This window comes from Anguilla anguilla, chromosome 3 (genome assembly GCF_013347855.1).
Source record: "Anguilla anguilla isolate fAngAng1 chromosome 3, fAngAng1.pri, whole genome shotgun sequence".
NCBI classification, from domain to species: domain Eukaryota; kingdom Metazoa; phylum Chordata; class Actinopteri; order Anguilliformes; family Anguillidae; genus Anguilla; species Anguilla anguilla.
The window spans coordinates 34,234,562-34,250,442 of NC_049203.1; the positions used below are offsets into that span (position 1 = coordinate 34,234,562).

The 15,881-nt window shown below is 39.8% G+C and overlaps 1 protein-coding gene across 2 annotated transcripts in view; it reads right to left on the minus strand.

Annotated features, from left to right (window-relative positions):
* pde11a (phosphodiesterase 11a) overlaps positions 1–15,881 on the minus strand; it is an 89,033-nt gene that overhangs the window by 70,012 nt on the left and 3,140 nt on the right. For both annotated transcript variants that reach the window (XM_035410878.1, XM_035410879.1), the window contains exon 2: positions 13,331–13,489. In XM_035410878.1, the coding sequence (XP_035266769.1) occupies positions 13,331–13,489 (159 nt within the window). The remainder of the gene's footprint in view (positions 1–13,330; positions 13,490–15,881) is intronic.

Sequence of the window (15,881 nt, forward strand, 5' to 3'; positions counted from 1 at the left end):
TACTGTGTTCGTGACGCACCAAGTTGACAACTTTCTCAACCGGTTGAAAATAGGACGATAAATTTATAACGCATATTTCTCCAAAAATACAGAACGGACATATTTAATACTTTACTCATTGTGTTTCTTCAATGCCTCTTGTGCAAATAGCACATAAAACCGAGAAAGTGTGAAAATCACCATGGCTATTTTATTCTATACACTGGCACAACAACAACAATGCCAAGTAAGTTACTCTGAATATGAGCACCGGCGTAACGAATTAATGTAAAGAAAATATACATTTTTTAAAAATTGAGAAAGAAAGATATATAAATAAAATACTGTATGTCATGAGGTAGAGGTAGGTGTCTAAATTTACACAATTCTCATCTAAAAATAATTAATATCACAAATTTATTTTGGAAAAAAGGTAACATAAATTGCCTACAAACTGTCATGGTAAAATACAAAATAACAAATTGCAGATAATAAATTAGTACTTTAGGTTTATATCTGGCTAAGATGAAAATGCACCAACTGCTAATGCCCACTACATATTCCTCCATAGACTAACTTGACAAAATCATTAGCATGAGGAGCCATATCTGTCCATGTAGGAACCATGCATCTCCCAGTTCACTATGGTCTACACAAATATTAAATAAAAACCAAAGCAGCCAGAATGTAACCAAACTTCCAACACACCCATAGATAATTTAACAAGCTCATTTACAACTGTGATGAAAGCAATTGTTCCACAATTGCACTTTGACTATGAAAGTAGGCCCTCATGTTGCCCAAGTAAGCAAAATATCCAGTTCCCACCCTCATTTGGAACAAATGTACAATTATCTTCAAATGCAACTGTGAACATGCGCAAACCACACAGCCAACTCCGGAGGGTACAGACATCCGAAACACTCAGTGTCACTACAAGTTTTTTTCACACCACAGATTACAGCTATGCTGGCATAGGGTGGAGTCGGAGGAAGTCCGGCCATATACAGCTTTGACATGCAGTCTACAGGTGCCCTGACTGATCAGTGGGGGTCACCAGAGCGCGATGAAACGCGGACCCCTAAGGAGTTGGCACTGGCATGGTCCAGATTCGATCAGAGGTCACGTGGTTCGTCCTAATGAGCCATACAGCAGCTAATTGAGTTGTATTATTTGAATATGATACAGTAAAATTTCAACCAAATCATACCAGAGCTGCTTCAGGACCTACTCTGTCATAAATATCGAACTTCAACTATCAAAACATGAAATTTTGTGAAGACATTCCAACCCAAAAATTCACTTTTTTCAATACACCTCTATTGGCTTACAGATACTTTTTGGAGTGGTGCTATTTGAAAATGCTACAGTAATATTTTTTAAAAATCAAGACCTGCTGACAAAACTGTAAGACATTTTGATGATAAAATTATGTTCAAAATGCCCCTTATTCAATTGGCATATATTACTGTATTGGTTTATAGAAAGTTTGGGTTGTTGCAAATGACAGGGTATTGAGAAAATTTTATTTTAGGGAGAAAAAAATTGATCCTTGGATAGCCAATCTTTCCATAATACAGCTTTTTATAATATATGCAAAGTGAAGACTGTGAAAGTATACAGTATAATCGCGTGACACAACCGATTCAAGGACAGCCTTTTTTTTTATCGGGAGTTGCGAATCGGGAGCCAAATTCATTGTTGTTTGAGTCAAGTATCAGAGGCTGACCCAATATGCACACTTCATCATACATGCACACTTGGATGTGTGTGTTCAAGTGCTCAGTGTAAGTGCGCAAGTGTGTCCCATTTCTTGAAAAATCAAAAGTGCAGTGTGCTTTATGTGTACTTTATCCACACTTACGTTAAGACCACCCCAGAGCGGCATTTGGCCCATAGACTATTAAAACATATTAAACTAGACAGGAACCCCTGGTCCCAATTCACCTCCTAATCACTCCCCCTTTGTTTCCAGTTACACATAATTATGTGTCACTTACGTAAGAGCCACTTACAAACCACGGCAGGTATTGAGGCGACAGGGCGCATAAAAAGCAGTATTTGTGTGGGACGCACGCATTTGTCTGCTCCAACGAATCAGAAATTTTAGATTGGAATTTTCAAAGAATTAATTATTATCAACAATAAATCATCACCACTTAAAAGAATATCACTTAACAGTTGGGCACAGTGAACTACTTTGAACTGCCACATTTGCATTACAAATAATGATTACTGCAATTTAGATTGGTGTTATCAGTACACATTAATCAACAAAATTTGCATCATTTGAGACAATACGTGAAAATACTGTGATGACCATGATAATTGTCTTTTGAAAAGGCCTGACATGGCAGTCAAATTGTATTTAAATGTGGTTAGCTTTGCCATGCTTTAACGACTCTTGCAATGACATTAAGCAATGTAATACCTGCTGGGACACAGCGTCGGAGAACCAAACAGCCACTCCCCCTTGCTAAAATTTGGCTCACTCAGTTCTGGGACAGCCCTTGCACAAGATGGCGACTCTCATGAACGCACAAAATCAGTGTTAGTGTGTAGGCAATAATAAGGAGATAACTGTGACTGGTCCAAAAGCACATCTTCAGCTTACAAAGCCCCGAAAGTAAGCCTGTACTTAGCATGTTGCAGGGAAAACATTGGAGCTCCCATTAAAGTGAATGGGGAAGATCAGAAGGGCAAAATAAAACTTCCCCGATCGTATTTTGAAACTCGATTAATGACCATTACATTTCATATGAAAGGAGATTGTGAAATTGTGTAATAAAATATGTAAATTTTAAATAAATATTTTCCCAAAATGTCTGGGACCATTGTTTCACAAACTGAAATATTATGAAATTTATGATCACAAAAATTGACTGATGAGGTTTTCTGGTTGTTAAATCACCTTTTCCACATTGAATTCATTGGGGAGCAAGCTCTCTTTCACTCAGCATGCACAGTAGAGGCTGTTTCCCGTTACTACATAGGCTTCACTGCTTGACCGCTCCTACCCTCTCCAGTTCCTATGTACGGACTATGATTTGGCCAAGTACACAGATGCCTAACTTTATACTTTATTCATAATAGTTACGCGCTTCCCCCTGTTCTGCTTTTATTCACCTTTGTCTGTCTCTCCCTCGCTCATCTCTCAGGTGCCTATGATTAGGGGCTGATTGCACCTGTAGTGCCCCTCCCTTCAAAAGGGCTCAGTGGAGAGTAGAGAGCGAGACTCCTGGCTGGCAACATTCCTTTTTGTTTGGTCCCTCTTCCCCTTTAGTGTTTTTGTCCAAGTTTCCTATTTTTCCTTTTTCTTTTGGGGAGGGTGGTCTGGTAGTCTAGTTATCGTGGCTTTATTGGTGTAGTTTAGTCTTTTCCCTGTTTTGTTAGTTTAGGGAGAAGTCCTGGGTCCGACGGCCCACTGCGTGGTTGGCCCAGGCTTCTCCTTCCTTTTGTTCTTTTTGGCCAGACCTCCCTGCTCTTATTGCTTCATCATTTGTGAGTATTTTTGTGTTTTAAATAAATTCATTTGCTTGTTTATTCTAACTCGGTGTGGCATCCTATTAATATGTTTCTGCCTCATGGTAGAGCCAGTGGTTTTTGAGACCGTAACAATAATTGTTAATGTGAATATAACGTTAGCCAGCTCAGTTAATTTGTCTGTAGTTAGCAAGCCCACATCAAGCTTTGCACAGCTATTACTAGCTATTAATAGGGGTGTGACTACAATTCATTATTTGAAATAGGGACCACAAAAAGTGAGGCCCAGCACACTTGGGCATTTAATCACTCAATAAGTATGCACACCATATGCAAATTTACATTCCACGTCACAGTACGTCACCAAAGTGTGTAACTACCCAAGCACACTTAGCCAAGTGTAAAGACATAGGACAGCCCCTACGTATCAGTTTTAGGTGGGTGTTGCAGGGTTTTTTTGTTTGGTTATCTGAAGAGGAATGACAGGAGCACCCCTCCCATCTCCTGCCCACACAACTTCTGCTCTAAAAGTTAAAATGGTGCCCGTAAATTATCCGGCACAGATTAAACCATATGTCTTCAAGCTAGAGCCAGTGTAACTGCACAGGCGGCATCCTCTGCACTCGCTGCATCCTTCTGGTTCCGGTCAACCCCTGGAACTGGAAGGATGCAGCGAGTGCAGGGGATGCCATATGTGCAGTAGCACGGGCACTGATTCGAACTAGTATGGTACAAGTTACTGTATGTTTGTTAACTTAGTAGCCTTGTATGTAGCTTTATTAGCTATGAAGGTTGCTTAGAAGGCTCTATAGCTGGCTTTATCATCTCACAAGTTAGCAGCTAGCCAATAATAAAGTCATGTTAAATTTGGTTCAATTCATACTGTGGAAATGTCGCACTTCCAGTAGCTGTAGCTTAAACACATTTTTCCTTGCTAACTAGCTTCATAGCTAGGTGAGTAGTCATTGAAATGTAGGGCGGTTTCCACTCAAATGTTAGTTATAATTCCAGAGCATTGCTGCACTGCCAGCTTCATCTTCAGCATCATACCATGCAGGTCTTTCTACAGTTCCCTTGCTTTAGCTAACTACTTAGCTTGCCGTGCTTTTGCCAGCAGGTAAGAATCCTATGTGAATAAGCACATAGTTATGGATGCTTAGCATTGTATGTTCCTGAGAAATCTGATGTAATGCACAGCAAAACCTGCACCCATATATGGATTTTCAGATCAAAGCAAAATCACTGCCTGGCCCAAAAAAAAGTTGCCCACTCTAATATTTCGTGGGACCGTCTTTAGCTTTGATTACGGCGTGCATTTGTCGTGGCATTGTTTCGGCAGCCTTATGCAACGTCACAACATTTATTTCCGTTCAGAATTGCATTCTTGTATTGACGATGGGAGAGTCGAACCACTCCGTAAAGTCTTCTCCAGCACATCCCAAAGACTTTCAATGGGGTTAAGGTCAGGAATATGTGGTGTCAAATTCATGTGTGGAAATGATTCCTCATGCTCCCAGAACCACTCTTTCACAATTTGAGCCCGATGAATCTTGGCATTGTTGTCATGGAATATGCCCGTGCCGTCAGGGAAGAAAAAATCCATTGATGGAATAGCCTGGTCATTCAGTACATTCAGGTACTCAGCTGACTTCATTTTATTGCCGCATAACGTCGCTGAGCCTAGACCTGACCAACTGAAGCAACCCCAGATCATAACACTGCCTCCAGAGGCTTGTACAGTGGGTACTGTCCTAAAAAAATCCAAACGGCGACTTTTTTTTGGCCAGGCAGTGTATGTCTGTTTAGAAAATGAATGGGAGTCTCACATAACTGTTTGTGTCACGTTTTTATCCAAACTCATTTCTCTCTTAAATGGCATTGGATCCACTGAATTCCGATGCCACTTTCAAACCAATATAATTATTTTGCTAACTGTAAGCTAACACTGCTGCAAATGTTATTTATGGCAGAGCTAGCCTAGCTGCTTTTCAACTTGGTCAAAGCTACCATTAGCCAGCAAAGAAAATTAAAGTAAGTACTTGAATAACTTGAGGGAATTACTAATTAGAACAGCAACAATAACAATGACAGTGATATATCCAACCGTACAAAAATTTAATTTCTTGATGTTGATGATCAAATTAAATGCACCAAAAGAATACTGTCACGCATAAGACAGTCAATCAAACGTAGTTGATTTGAAGGCACATACACTACATTTCCAAAGGTATGTGGACACCTAAACATCGAACCCGAACCCATATGTACTTGTTGAACATCTCATTCCAAAAACATGGGCATTAATATGGAGTTGGACCCCCCTTTGCTGCTGTAACAGCCTCTACTCTTCTGGGAAGGCTTTCCAGTAGATTTTTGGAACACGACTACAGGGATTCACTTCCATTCAGTCAAAAAGCATTAGTGAGGTCGGGCACTGATGTTGAGTGTAAGGGCTAGCTCGCAGTTGGAATTCCAATTCATCTCAATGGTGTTTGATGGGTTAGAGGTCAGGGCTTTATGGACCTTGCTTAGTGCACATTGGTACTGTCATGCTGAAACAGGAAAGTGTCTTCCCCACACTGTTGCCACAAAGTTGGAAGTGCACAATTCTCTAGAATGTTAGTGGATGCTGTACCATTAAGATTTCCCTTCACTGGAACTAGCCCAAACCATGAAAAACAGCTCCAGACCAGTATTCCTCCTCCACCAAACTTTACAGTTGCCACTATTCAGGCCAGTACAATCGGCACTATGCATTCTGCCAAACCCACATTTGTCCGTCAGACTGCGTGAATTAAGTGTGATTAATCACCCCAGAGAACGTGTTACCACTGCTCCAGAGTCCAATGGCAGTGCGCTTTATACCGCTCCAGTCAACGTGTGGCATTGCGCATAGTGATCTTAGGCGTGTGTGCGGCTGCTCAGCCATGGAAACCCAGCTTTCATTAAGCTCTTGATGACCAGTTCTTGCGCTAAAAAAATTATCTTCCAGTAGCCTAAATGCAAGCATTGAACTGATTCTGGAAATTCTTCACCCATTCTGATTAAGGGACCTTGGTAGGACATCTGTCAAGCATGGTCAAGAACTGCATTTGGTCATGTCCATTATTTTGACAGATTGCAAAAGGCATAAGAATTCAAAGGACACATTAGTGTAAATTAACGATTAGGTCGTACCGGGAAGAATATGGATTGAGGTTGCAATAGACAAAGGTGCTCATCCCAGCGACACTGAAAATGGTGAGGAAAAATTCAGTTTTGAAAGGTCTGATTGGTGCAACCTCCTTGCTGGGGTGACACAAGTTTGGAGTCATAGGTTACTGTCCAATACACATTAACACCTGTTCACACATGGTTCTGTTGGCTGATTTCACAGATGCCGCAGCGAACCGTTTGACATTTTTATTTGCGAGCATACAAATCAATCCTTGTTGAAATCTCATGGAATTTCACCACATTTCGTCACACGCAGCAGGTCCGGGTGTTCCACTGGGATACAAAGACGGACCGATGAAGAGGACAGTGACGGTTTTTAAAATTGCTTTGTCCGTGTTCTCAGGCTGGTTCCTGCCTGAATGAAGAGTGTCTGAAGTGCGTAAGCACACCACAGCTCATTCTGTTTTCCTGTCGCTGTGTGGGGAACTAAATGAGGCACTGCACCAAATAATAGCTCATTACATATCAGCAGGCTCTGTCACCAAGGTCAGCACTAGACGTAGGCTCCTGCCTCAGAGTTTGTCTTATTATTTTCTTTCAAAGCAGCCCATTCGCTCACTTATATTTTTTCTTTTTTTTTTTTTGCTGCTTCTGCTGCAAACAGATCATTGGCTGAACAACTAAATGGACCCAGGCTGCTATATAACAGCTTTAAACCATGACCTCTGTACATTTACTGGTTGCTCCAGCAACAAGGTAATCCATTTGCAGACACTCAAATGTGTAAACGATAACATGCACTTATAAACTGTGGGTTTAATATGCTCTTATGAACTGTGGGTGATCTGAAATAGTATCAATGTGCACGTCCCTTGAACCTTCAACATTTAATGTGTAGCTTTGTTTAAAAAAAAATAAAAATGCTTTATTTTCTGACCAGCATGACACCTTAGAATAAAGAAAATAATAATATAATAAATAATAAAGTTTTATAATGTGTGTTATACTGTAGCTTGTGTTTGAAGTTATTCCATTTTGTCAGGTTGTGACATACAATATGATACAAATTTCAAACAGTCTTTATCATTCAAGTGCTCTTCAGAGTTTTTGACCAAAGTTAAATAATGTTTATTTTAGATGGCCTTTCCGCAATGGAATCTATTGCTTGTGCCCTATATGCGAACGTCATGAGGATGTGAGTATGACAGTGTGTATGCTTCTCTTGGCCTTTGAGAGCTTGTGCTCTCTCTTTCTTTCTTTTTTCTCTCTCTATCTCTTTGCTCTCTATGTTTAAGACATACTCTCAGAATCAAGAAATAATCTTACTTTTTATGAGTGGCATTGCCAGTGCAAAGATCATATCTGAAGTTGTTTAATATGAGGAGGTGATTGGTCTGCATGGATGTGGAAGAAGTTGATGTGTGAGCCAGTAGTGAATCCCTCCCTAGCTAACAGCCAGAGATGGCCATGGTCTATACAAACAGAGACCCAGCCAATGGTAGATGAGCGGTAGAACCCAGATGACAGCTACTTAGATGTGAGTCGTTCTTTCCTCCACCCAGGGGACAAAGCTATTAAGATCTATCTGTGTAGCTCAGCAACTTACTGATGAAGTAGCAAATGTCACAGCGCCCTGCTAATAACACCTATAGAACAATTAGTAAACAAATACTGGCTAAGTCTTCACAGGAGAAAAGCAGAGGTCAGCTGCTTCTAGCCACTAGCAGAGAAAGCATTGATTTGATTTGATGACTTCGATACGTTTTATTGGTTTTTGCTGAAAGTGCTGTTGTGTCTCGGCCAATACACTCAGCTCCACTCTTCCAAATTCATTTCAGCAGACACAACAGGACTTCCAGCAGCCTATGCCGTTGGCTCACGTTTGTTTCTATTCAGCTTCATTATTAAAGGTGTTTGTGCATTTTGGGATTGTGTTTCATTCAAGTGTAGCCCTTTAGGGTGCTTCCTTAGTCATAGTGCCGATCTTATTTGCAAACAATACATTATTTTGACATGACCAGTTCTGCAGTGTTTTGAGTTTAAAGAATTCACAACGTGATGTGAGGAAAATATGTTCAAGGTGCAAGCTTCATGATCAGAGCCCAAGAATATCTATTGTTCAATATTAATATGGTAAATTTAGTTATTTGGAAAAATTAAAAGGAAGCTGCCATGGGCAGAAACACAATTAACCCAATCTAGAATGTCCCTTCTTGATTTTTATGAAAAATCATTAAACTCCACTGCATCAAATTATCTTGCAGTGGAGTTTAATGAAATACTATTTGTCTTTGTTTTAATAAAAGCATGGAAGTCCAAGTCCCCTAACTGAGGGTTTATCTTCCACTGGATAAATCACAGGAAAACCAATTAGTTTTGCCTGTGGACATTCATTGAACCCTCACGTGATTAGATTTAGAAGTGTTGAAATGAAACAACTATAAAGACTGTTCTCTGTCCATTTGAAGCTTAATGCATGTCCAGCATATACTAACTGTTCTATGAATTGTTGAATTTTATGAATCTCAACTATAAAGTGCTTATCACATGCTGGTAAATGGTTATTCCAAGTGAACCTGTTCTTCTGCCAGAATCCAAATCTTGTACAGCAACAATCAGTTACCACATTTTCACCTGGCCAAAACTAGACAAATTTTTCAAAGTGGTACAAGGAGTTTTACTCAGCTTTTTTTGCCATTTCACACAAAACCTCAACAATACCGAAACCGTTTTTTAAAAAAGACTTTCACTTAAATGATGCTGTTAGATAGCTAGTGCAGACCTTGATATTGAGACCACTGATATTGTCACAAGCTTAATATTACTGCCTCTGATTACAGATTATTTTATGAGAGCCAATATAAGAGGATAAATTGGGCATACTTTGGGCTATATTTTAACGAGCTAAGCGCATGGTCTAAAGCGCATGGCGCAAGTGCATTTAGGGCGTGTCTAAATGCACTTTTGCTAGTTTAATGGTGGATAATCTGAGCTTAAAGTAAGGTGCATGGTTCAAAGGGGTTGTACTTAGTCTCTTAATTAATCATAGGTGTGTTTTGGGCATAAAATGAAATAAACCAATCAAAGTGTCATCTCCCATTCTCTTTCAAAGCCAGGTGCGCTTGCACCTTGGCGGATTGCTATTATAATGGCGGATTTGCCAAGTAGTAGGAAAGAACACTTCTCTGCAGAGGAAACGGATGTATTTTTTTAAAGATCGCGCATTGTGCACCTGCCTATGTAGGCGCATATTACTATCTTAATAATGCGCCCTTAAAATAACAGTAAAATACTGCGCCATTGACTTAAGACCAGGTTTTTGTTGGTCAATCTGCCTCAACATAGCAATGTGCCAACAATGCGCCTGACCACACCTCATTTTAAGACCAACCATGGGTGCTCAGGTGGGCGCAAGCACATTTTCTATTTAAACAACGTAGGCGCTGGACGGGAAAATGAGAACTGCGTCGGTCTGAAACTAGCAAAGACACTTGCGTTGCGCTTGGTGCCGCTTTGCACCGAGTGTAAGATAGAGCCCCCTATGTTGGAGTGCCAATGACACTGGATTCATCAATAAAAGATTAAAGTGATTGCTTGATGTTGACATATATGCCCAAAAAAATATGATTTTGTTTCATGTTTCTGGTGAAAAACTGGACAAATTCTATTCTGCCCAAGTGAAAACCAGACAAGCGGTAAACCTACATTCATTTCCATGCAGTCACTGATGTACAAACCGACAGGCACTGATGTATAAATTCCACATGCTCAGTACAACCTAATATTACAGTCAAAAACTGCTGAAAATACACTGCATGTGTGTAGAGCCATAAATAATTTTTAAATTGATTTGCTAATTGTACATTGCAAATCTCCGTCTTCAACGAATACGTTTTTTGAGCTCATATACTGACAAAGTGTAAAAATAAAAACGCCCATGGGCACAAAGAAATTAATAAATAGTGCTGGAAGGTACAACAGTCAAAGATAGTTCCCGTGGAGATTCAATACCAGACTGTGGGGCTCATCAACAAAATGGTGCCTGAATAGGATGAGCCACCCAGAATTGTCCCAATGATTGCTCATTTAAGCTGCAGGGTTGTTTTTTAAAGGCACTTCGCCATAATAATATAAAAATAAAAAAAAACTGCATAAAAAACTGAACTGAATGTATGTTGCAGACTACCAGAGCCATGTTAGCTGAGTAAGCCACACTCCCCTAAACGTTCAATTTTTAGGCTGCAACATAGTTATCGTTATACATTTTTTATAACAGATTCAGTCCCCCCCATCCATCCAAGGTTGCTTGTTTTGGGCTTCTTTTGACAGCATTGGTAGCTCATATTTATATTTCTCTCACTGGACTTGGCAAAACTGTTGTATAGGTCTACTAAGGATTGTAAGAAGTGTTTTTTTGTTAGCCTATTGAAATGTTTTATGGTAATAATACTTTTATTTAAAGTATTCTGTAATTCTGTCTGTTTTGTGGTTTGAAGAGACCGTTGCTTGTATGGAGCATGGGAAGACTATATTTCTGACTATATTACTGTGACAATTGTCTGTGTGTGTTTTAGCTAGTAAATGTATTTGTTTGAGCTCAATTACTTGCCAAACCGGTGCAAAATCTGTTGCCCATGCAAAATCCATTTCCTCAAGCAAAACCTGTTGCCTTCCACTTCTGTTCCGGTATGGGAACTGATGTCATTTGTACGTATCAACTTTCATTGGAAACAACGCGAAGCATGCATAACTATGTAACTATTCACATAGAATCTTGGTTGGACAGTCTTACCATTATGAGTCAGTAATCACACAAAAACCTGACAATCGCAAGCTCATGGCGAGGTACACCGACAAATAATTAGAGAGAGATAGCAAATCATATTTTACTGTATGTTGTTAGTGTAGGCTATAATTAAATTGGCCAAAATAATAAAAGGCGCTAATTCAATGTTCACGGTACAAGGAAACATAATGTTAATATGTCAGGCCTAGCTACTATGGGAAATGTTAGTATAGGACTACAATTTTGCAAATCAATTTAGCTGAGCTATTAAGAGAACTTTATAACAGTACCAGCTTCACACGCTGTCCTGGATTTAGCTACCTAAAAAGGTGTAGCCAATCCCTGAGTATGAGCCTGAATGGGTACAGTTGTAAGCAGCACAAACTGGCATTTTGATAAAATGGCTTAGTCTGCATATCACAAATGTACCAACACTGAACAGTGTTAATGGAATAACTGTGATTAACGTTAGCTGACATGCAGCAGTATTCTTAACCAATCAGGATATTAAATAATATTGCCTTTGAAAGAACAGGAAAATGAACACTTGACAGGCTGTTATTTTAATTGATATCAAGGAAAAACTATTCCAAGGCACTCTTCTTAAATTTTAAAAGGCTTCTTATTAATATTTCAGCATGCCATAGGGAAACATGAAGGAAGCCAATGCATTTCAGCCTTAGCCTATAGGTTTTATAATCCTGCAGGACAAATTAATTAAACAATTAATTAGTTTGTTTGTACCTCAAAGGCAACATCTGGCAGGACCGGAATTATGACAGCAAACAGCATAAAAAAGGCAATTGATCTAATGCAGTTTTTTTTTCTGCCTAAATTCTTCATTATCAAGGCTCACCAATATATTCTGCGATCTTCAGCTTAATCATAATCTTTTTAATATATTATTGGACATAAAATGAATCCGTCCTCAATGTGAAGCTTAGGCAACTGATTTAAAACTGAAGAATTATTCAATTTATATCACTCAACTTAAAACATTTATTTAACATCAATATTTTAGTGCTAGTATTTTCTTTTTGCTGTGAAAAATGAATGGAGCCCAATGGGGAAACTGGCTTTTTGAGCGAAAATCATCAGCGGGCGACATTACATCCGGTGCTGAGGTTGAGAACCGAAAGCTGACCCCTTGGACCAGAAGAATAAGGTAACAGGTTTTGCAGGTTTTCCCTCCAGTGGCCATCAATTCTACCTCTTCTTCTTCCTCGATTGTCTTCTAGTTGTAGTAGCTGTCTTGTTTCAAACTTATATGGGCGTGGACCTTGGCCATCATAATTTAAAGGAACATCTTCTCGTTCGTCCTGCTAATTAATGTTGGAGCTGCTACTAGCTATGTGGTTGTAAGCAAATGCGTAGTGTGTAGTTTTCATTCGTTATGTCAATCAACTGGCAAGATGGAACATACAGGATACTCAGCTGAGAAAGATGTCACGAGATGCATATTCATTCAAATACACACATACAAAATTGAATGAGCTGTTTTATGTATCTATCTCAGTGGAATAAAATGGTATTAATCTGTCTGTCCACTTGTAATAGATGGGTAATTTTTATAGATATTGATTATATGGTATCAGCAATGACTTGTGTCATTTAGTTGAAATAAATGGCTTGATATTTTAAAATCACAGCTCATCTTGATTACATGTAGCTAGACACATTTACACACATATAAGGACTGACATTGTTGACTTAAAAAAAGAAGAAACCTTTACAATATTAATGGATTTCTGAATATTCCTAAGCCATTATTGCTAGCGACCTGTGGTGAACTTGCCATTGTTCACCTTGGGATATGTCACACCAAACCACGCCACACCACCACAACTGAGCGTAATTACTACAGTTACGTGTTAAATAACACCGTTTTGGGGGTCTTTACCTGCCAAATTCTCTTTAAGGTCTTACCTTTTCATCATCCTCGGTGAACAGCGCACCGCCTGGGTCTTTGTTGATTGCCTGAGCAACGCCAATGACCTCCCCATCACTGTTCCGAATGGGCATGCACAGCAGCGACTTGGTCTTGTAGCCGGTCAGCTTGTCAATCTCATCGCTGAAGCGCCGGTCCTGCAACCAACCGAGACAGAACATCTAGCAGATGCATCCATAGCTGACCAACACCAGCCCACAATCCACAGGACACGCACACAGGCCTAATACCCTCACCCAAACCTCTTTCGGTTTCCTAAGAATACCTGTCATGAATTATGGGACCTTTAATTTTCTTTTTGCATTTTAAACAAATGGTAAGTGATAGCTGACCATTGTACTTCTCTGGAAATATGTTATTGTAACATGCTGTAGAAAATAGATGTTTGTATCAAGCTTGGGAAATCAACCCAAGGTAATTTGTTTGAGCAAGAACAAGCTTTGCCTTTATGGAGCCTTCCCAGGTTGAGATTACTGTGAAAGTCAAAGGGCTCATAATAAGTGTTACTGAGACAATTAGTTTTTTAGCAAATCAGGTTTTGTGCGATGCAGCACTTCATCCAACAATGTTGCTCAATCCATAAGTGATTATTATGGGACAAATAATTCAACATGCCAGATAAACTGCTATTAATTCACTGAAGTGCCTCTTACCTATTATGCTAACAGCAATAGCCTTCTGCAGCTTCCTCTTTCAAAGCTAGGCAACACTGAGCTTGGATGAGAGATCTTTTAAGAGGGCGACGATGCTGCTCTGTGGTGTTGAAGGTCCTCCTCATTCTAATTAAGTAAAATCAAATGTCCCTGTACAGTTGTTAAAACATAGTGCTGTAGGAGGTCGTTTTTTTAAATGAGACTTATTCCTGACACACTCTAGTAATCCTGTGAAAAATCCTGTCATTTACATTACAAATAACCATGGTGTGAACATTGGATTTCTCAACAAAAAATATGGAATAAACAGGGCAGGCAAAATAACTGAAAATTCTGTACAACCAGCAAAATTAGTAATAATTATTGACTGCATTTCTACTGAATATTTATGATCTTAAAGTGATTTAGTTAGCATGTGGTTGTTCCAATGACCTTCGGTATGCACTTATTGTATGTCACTTTGGATAAAAGGGTCTGCCAAATAAATATAAATTTAATGCCTTTACAGTGAAAGGGAGAAGCTCACCTAAATCAGTGTTAGTGTGCAGCACTCCCTCCCTCCTATAAATACTAGAAATACCTGACGTCGAGAGAGAGGAAAGTACTTTGCCATTTAACTCGGGGATGACCAGATGACCAACTTGATCTTGCCACATTGGTAATTTTGCTTGGACACTGAGGAACCCTCCCTTGCCGTTGTGAAAAGTGCCACGGGAACTATATGAACATAGAGAGTCAGGACCTTGGTACAGTAAACTTCCATCTCCTACAGCACAGTGTCCCCATCACTGGCATTTTTTTATTTGGTCCAGAGGGAAGACACCCCCTACTGGCCCACCAACATTACTTCCAACAACAACTCCCCTTTCCCAGATCTCCCATCCAAATACTAACAAGGCCCACACCTGCCTAGCTTCAGCCATCTGACTGGAGCAGGGGGTTTTCAGGTATGGCTACTGGCTCTATGGTGCTAAGACAGTGTTAATTGAATAACTGAATTTATGTTCACAGTCTCCAAAGTAAGCCAGCATAAGCAAAAACGGAAATCATGTATGACTGCCATTGTGCGCCTGTACTCATGTAGAAACCAGTACACTGTGACACTGTACTGCAGGAGGCTGCACCACAGGCCTGCCAAACAATGTTTCTGGAGATCTGCTGTCTTGTAGGTTTTTGTTTCAACCATAATTTGGTACTCCTGATACTGCTGATTAGCAGCTCAACAAGATCTCTAGCTGTTGAATTAGGTGCGCTTAGGATTGGAGTGAAAACCTACAGGACAGAAGATCTCAGGGAACAGGGTTGGGGAGTGCTGCTGTAGCATAAGTCTCATTTCAGGTGAGTGTGTCTGGACTGGGGGTGGGGGTGTGGTTGAGGGGGTTGTAGTGGTTGGGGAGGGGCACCGCATGTCAAATGTTGGATTGTTTCCCAGTCCACAACCCTGCATTGCTATGTCTATAGTGTAAATAAAATAGTTGGGGATGTAAACCTGGTTTCTGATGAACATATTAACCCGGACTTCTAATTATCAGGTTGTGTTGCATAGTACACAGAGCAACAGAGCAGCAGATGGGGTGTTATGGCACCAAATGATTCCTGTGCATCGTCCAACTTGGGTTGTGGAGACACTGTTCATTAGTGGCAGAGGTGAGTTACATCCCTGATATGTTGAGATTCCTGGGTGAACCATGCTATGTAAAACAAGTCATTTTTCATATGAAGATTCGTCATGCACATTATCAGACATCTGTTAACTAAACATTAAAAATGTGGATAGCTATATATTTGTCCTGTATAAAAGTGGATATCTATTTGAGTTTAACATTTAGGCATTCACTTGCATAAGTAAATTGATTAATATGGTTTTCTCACTCGG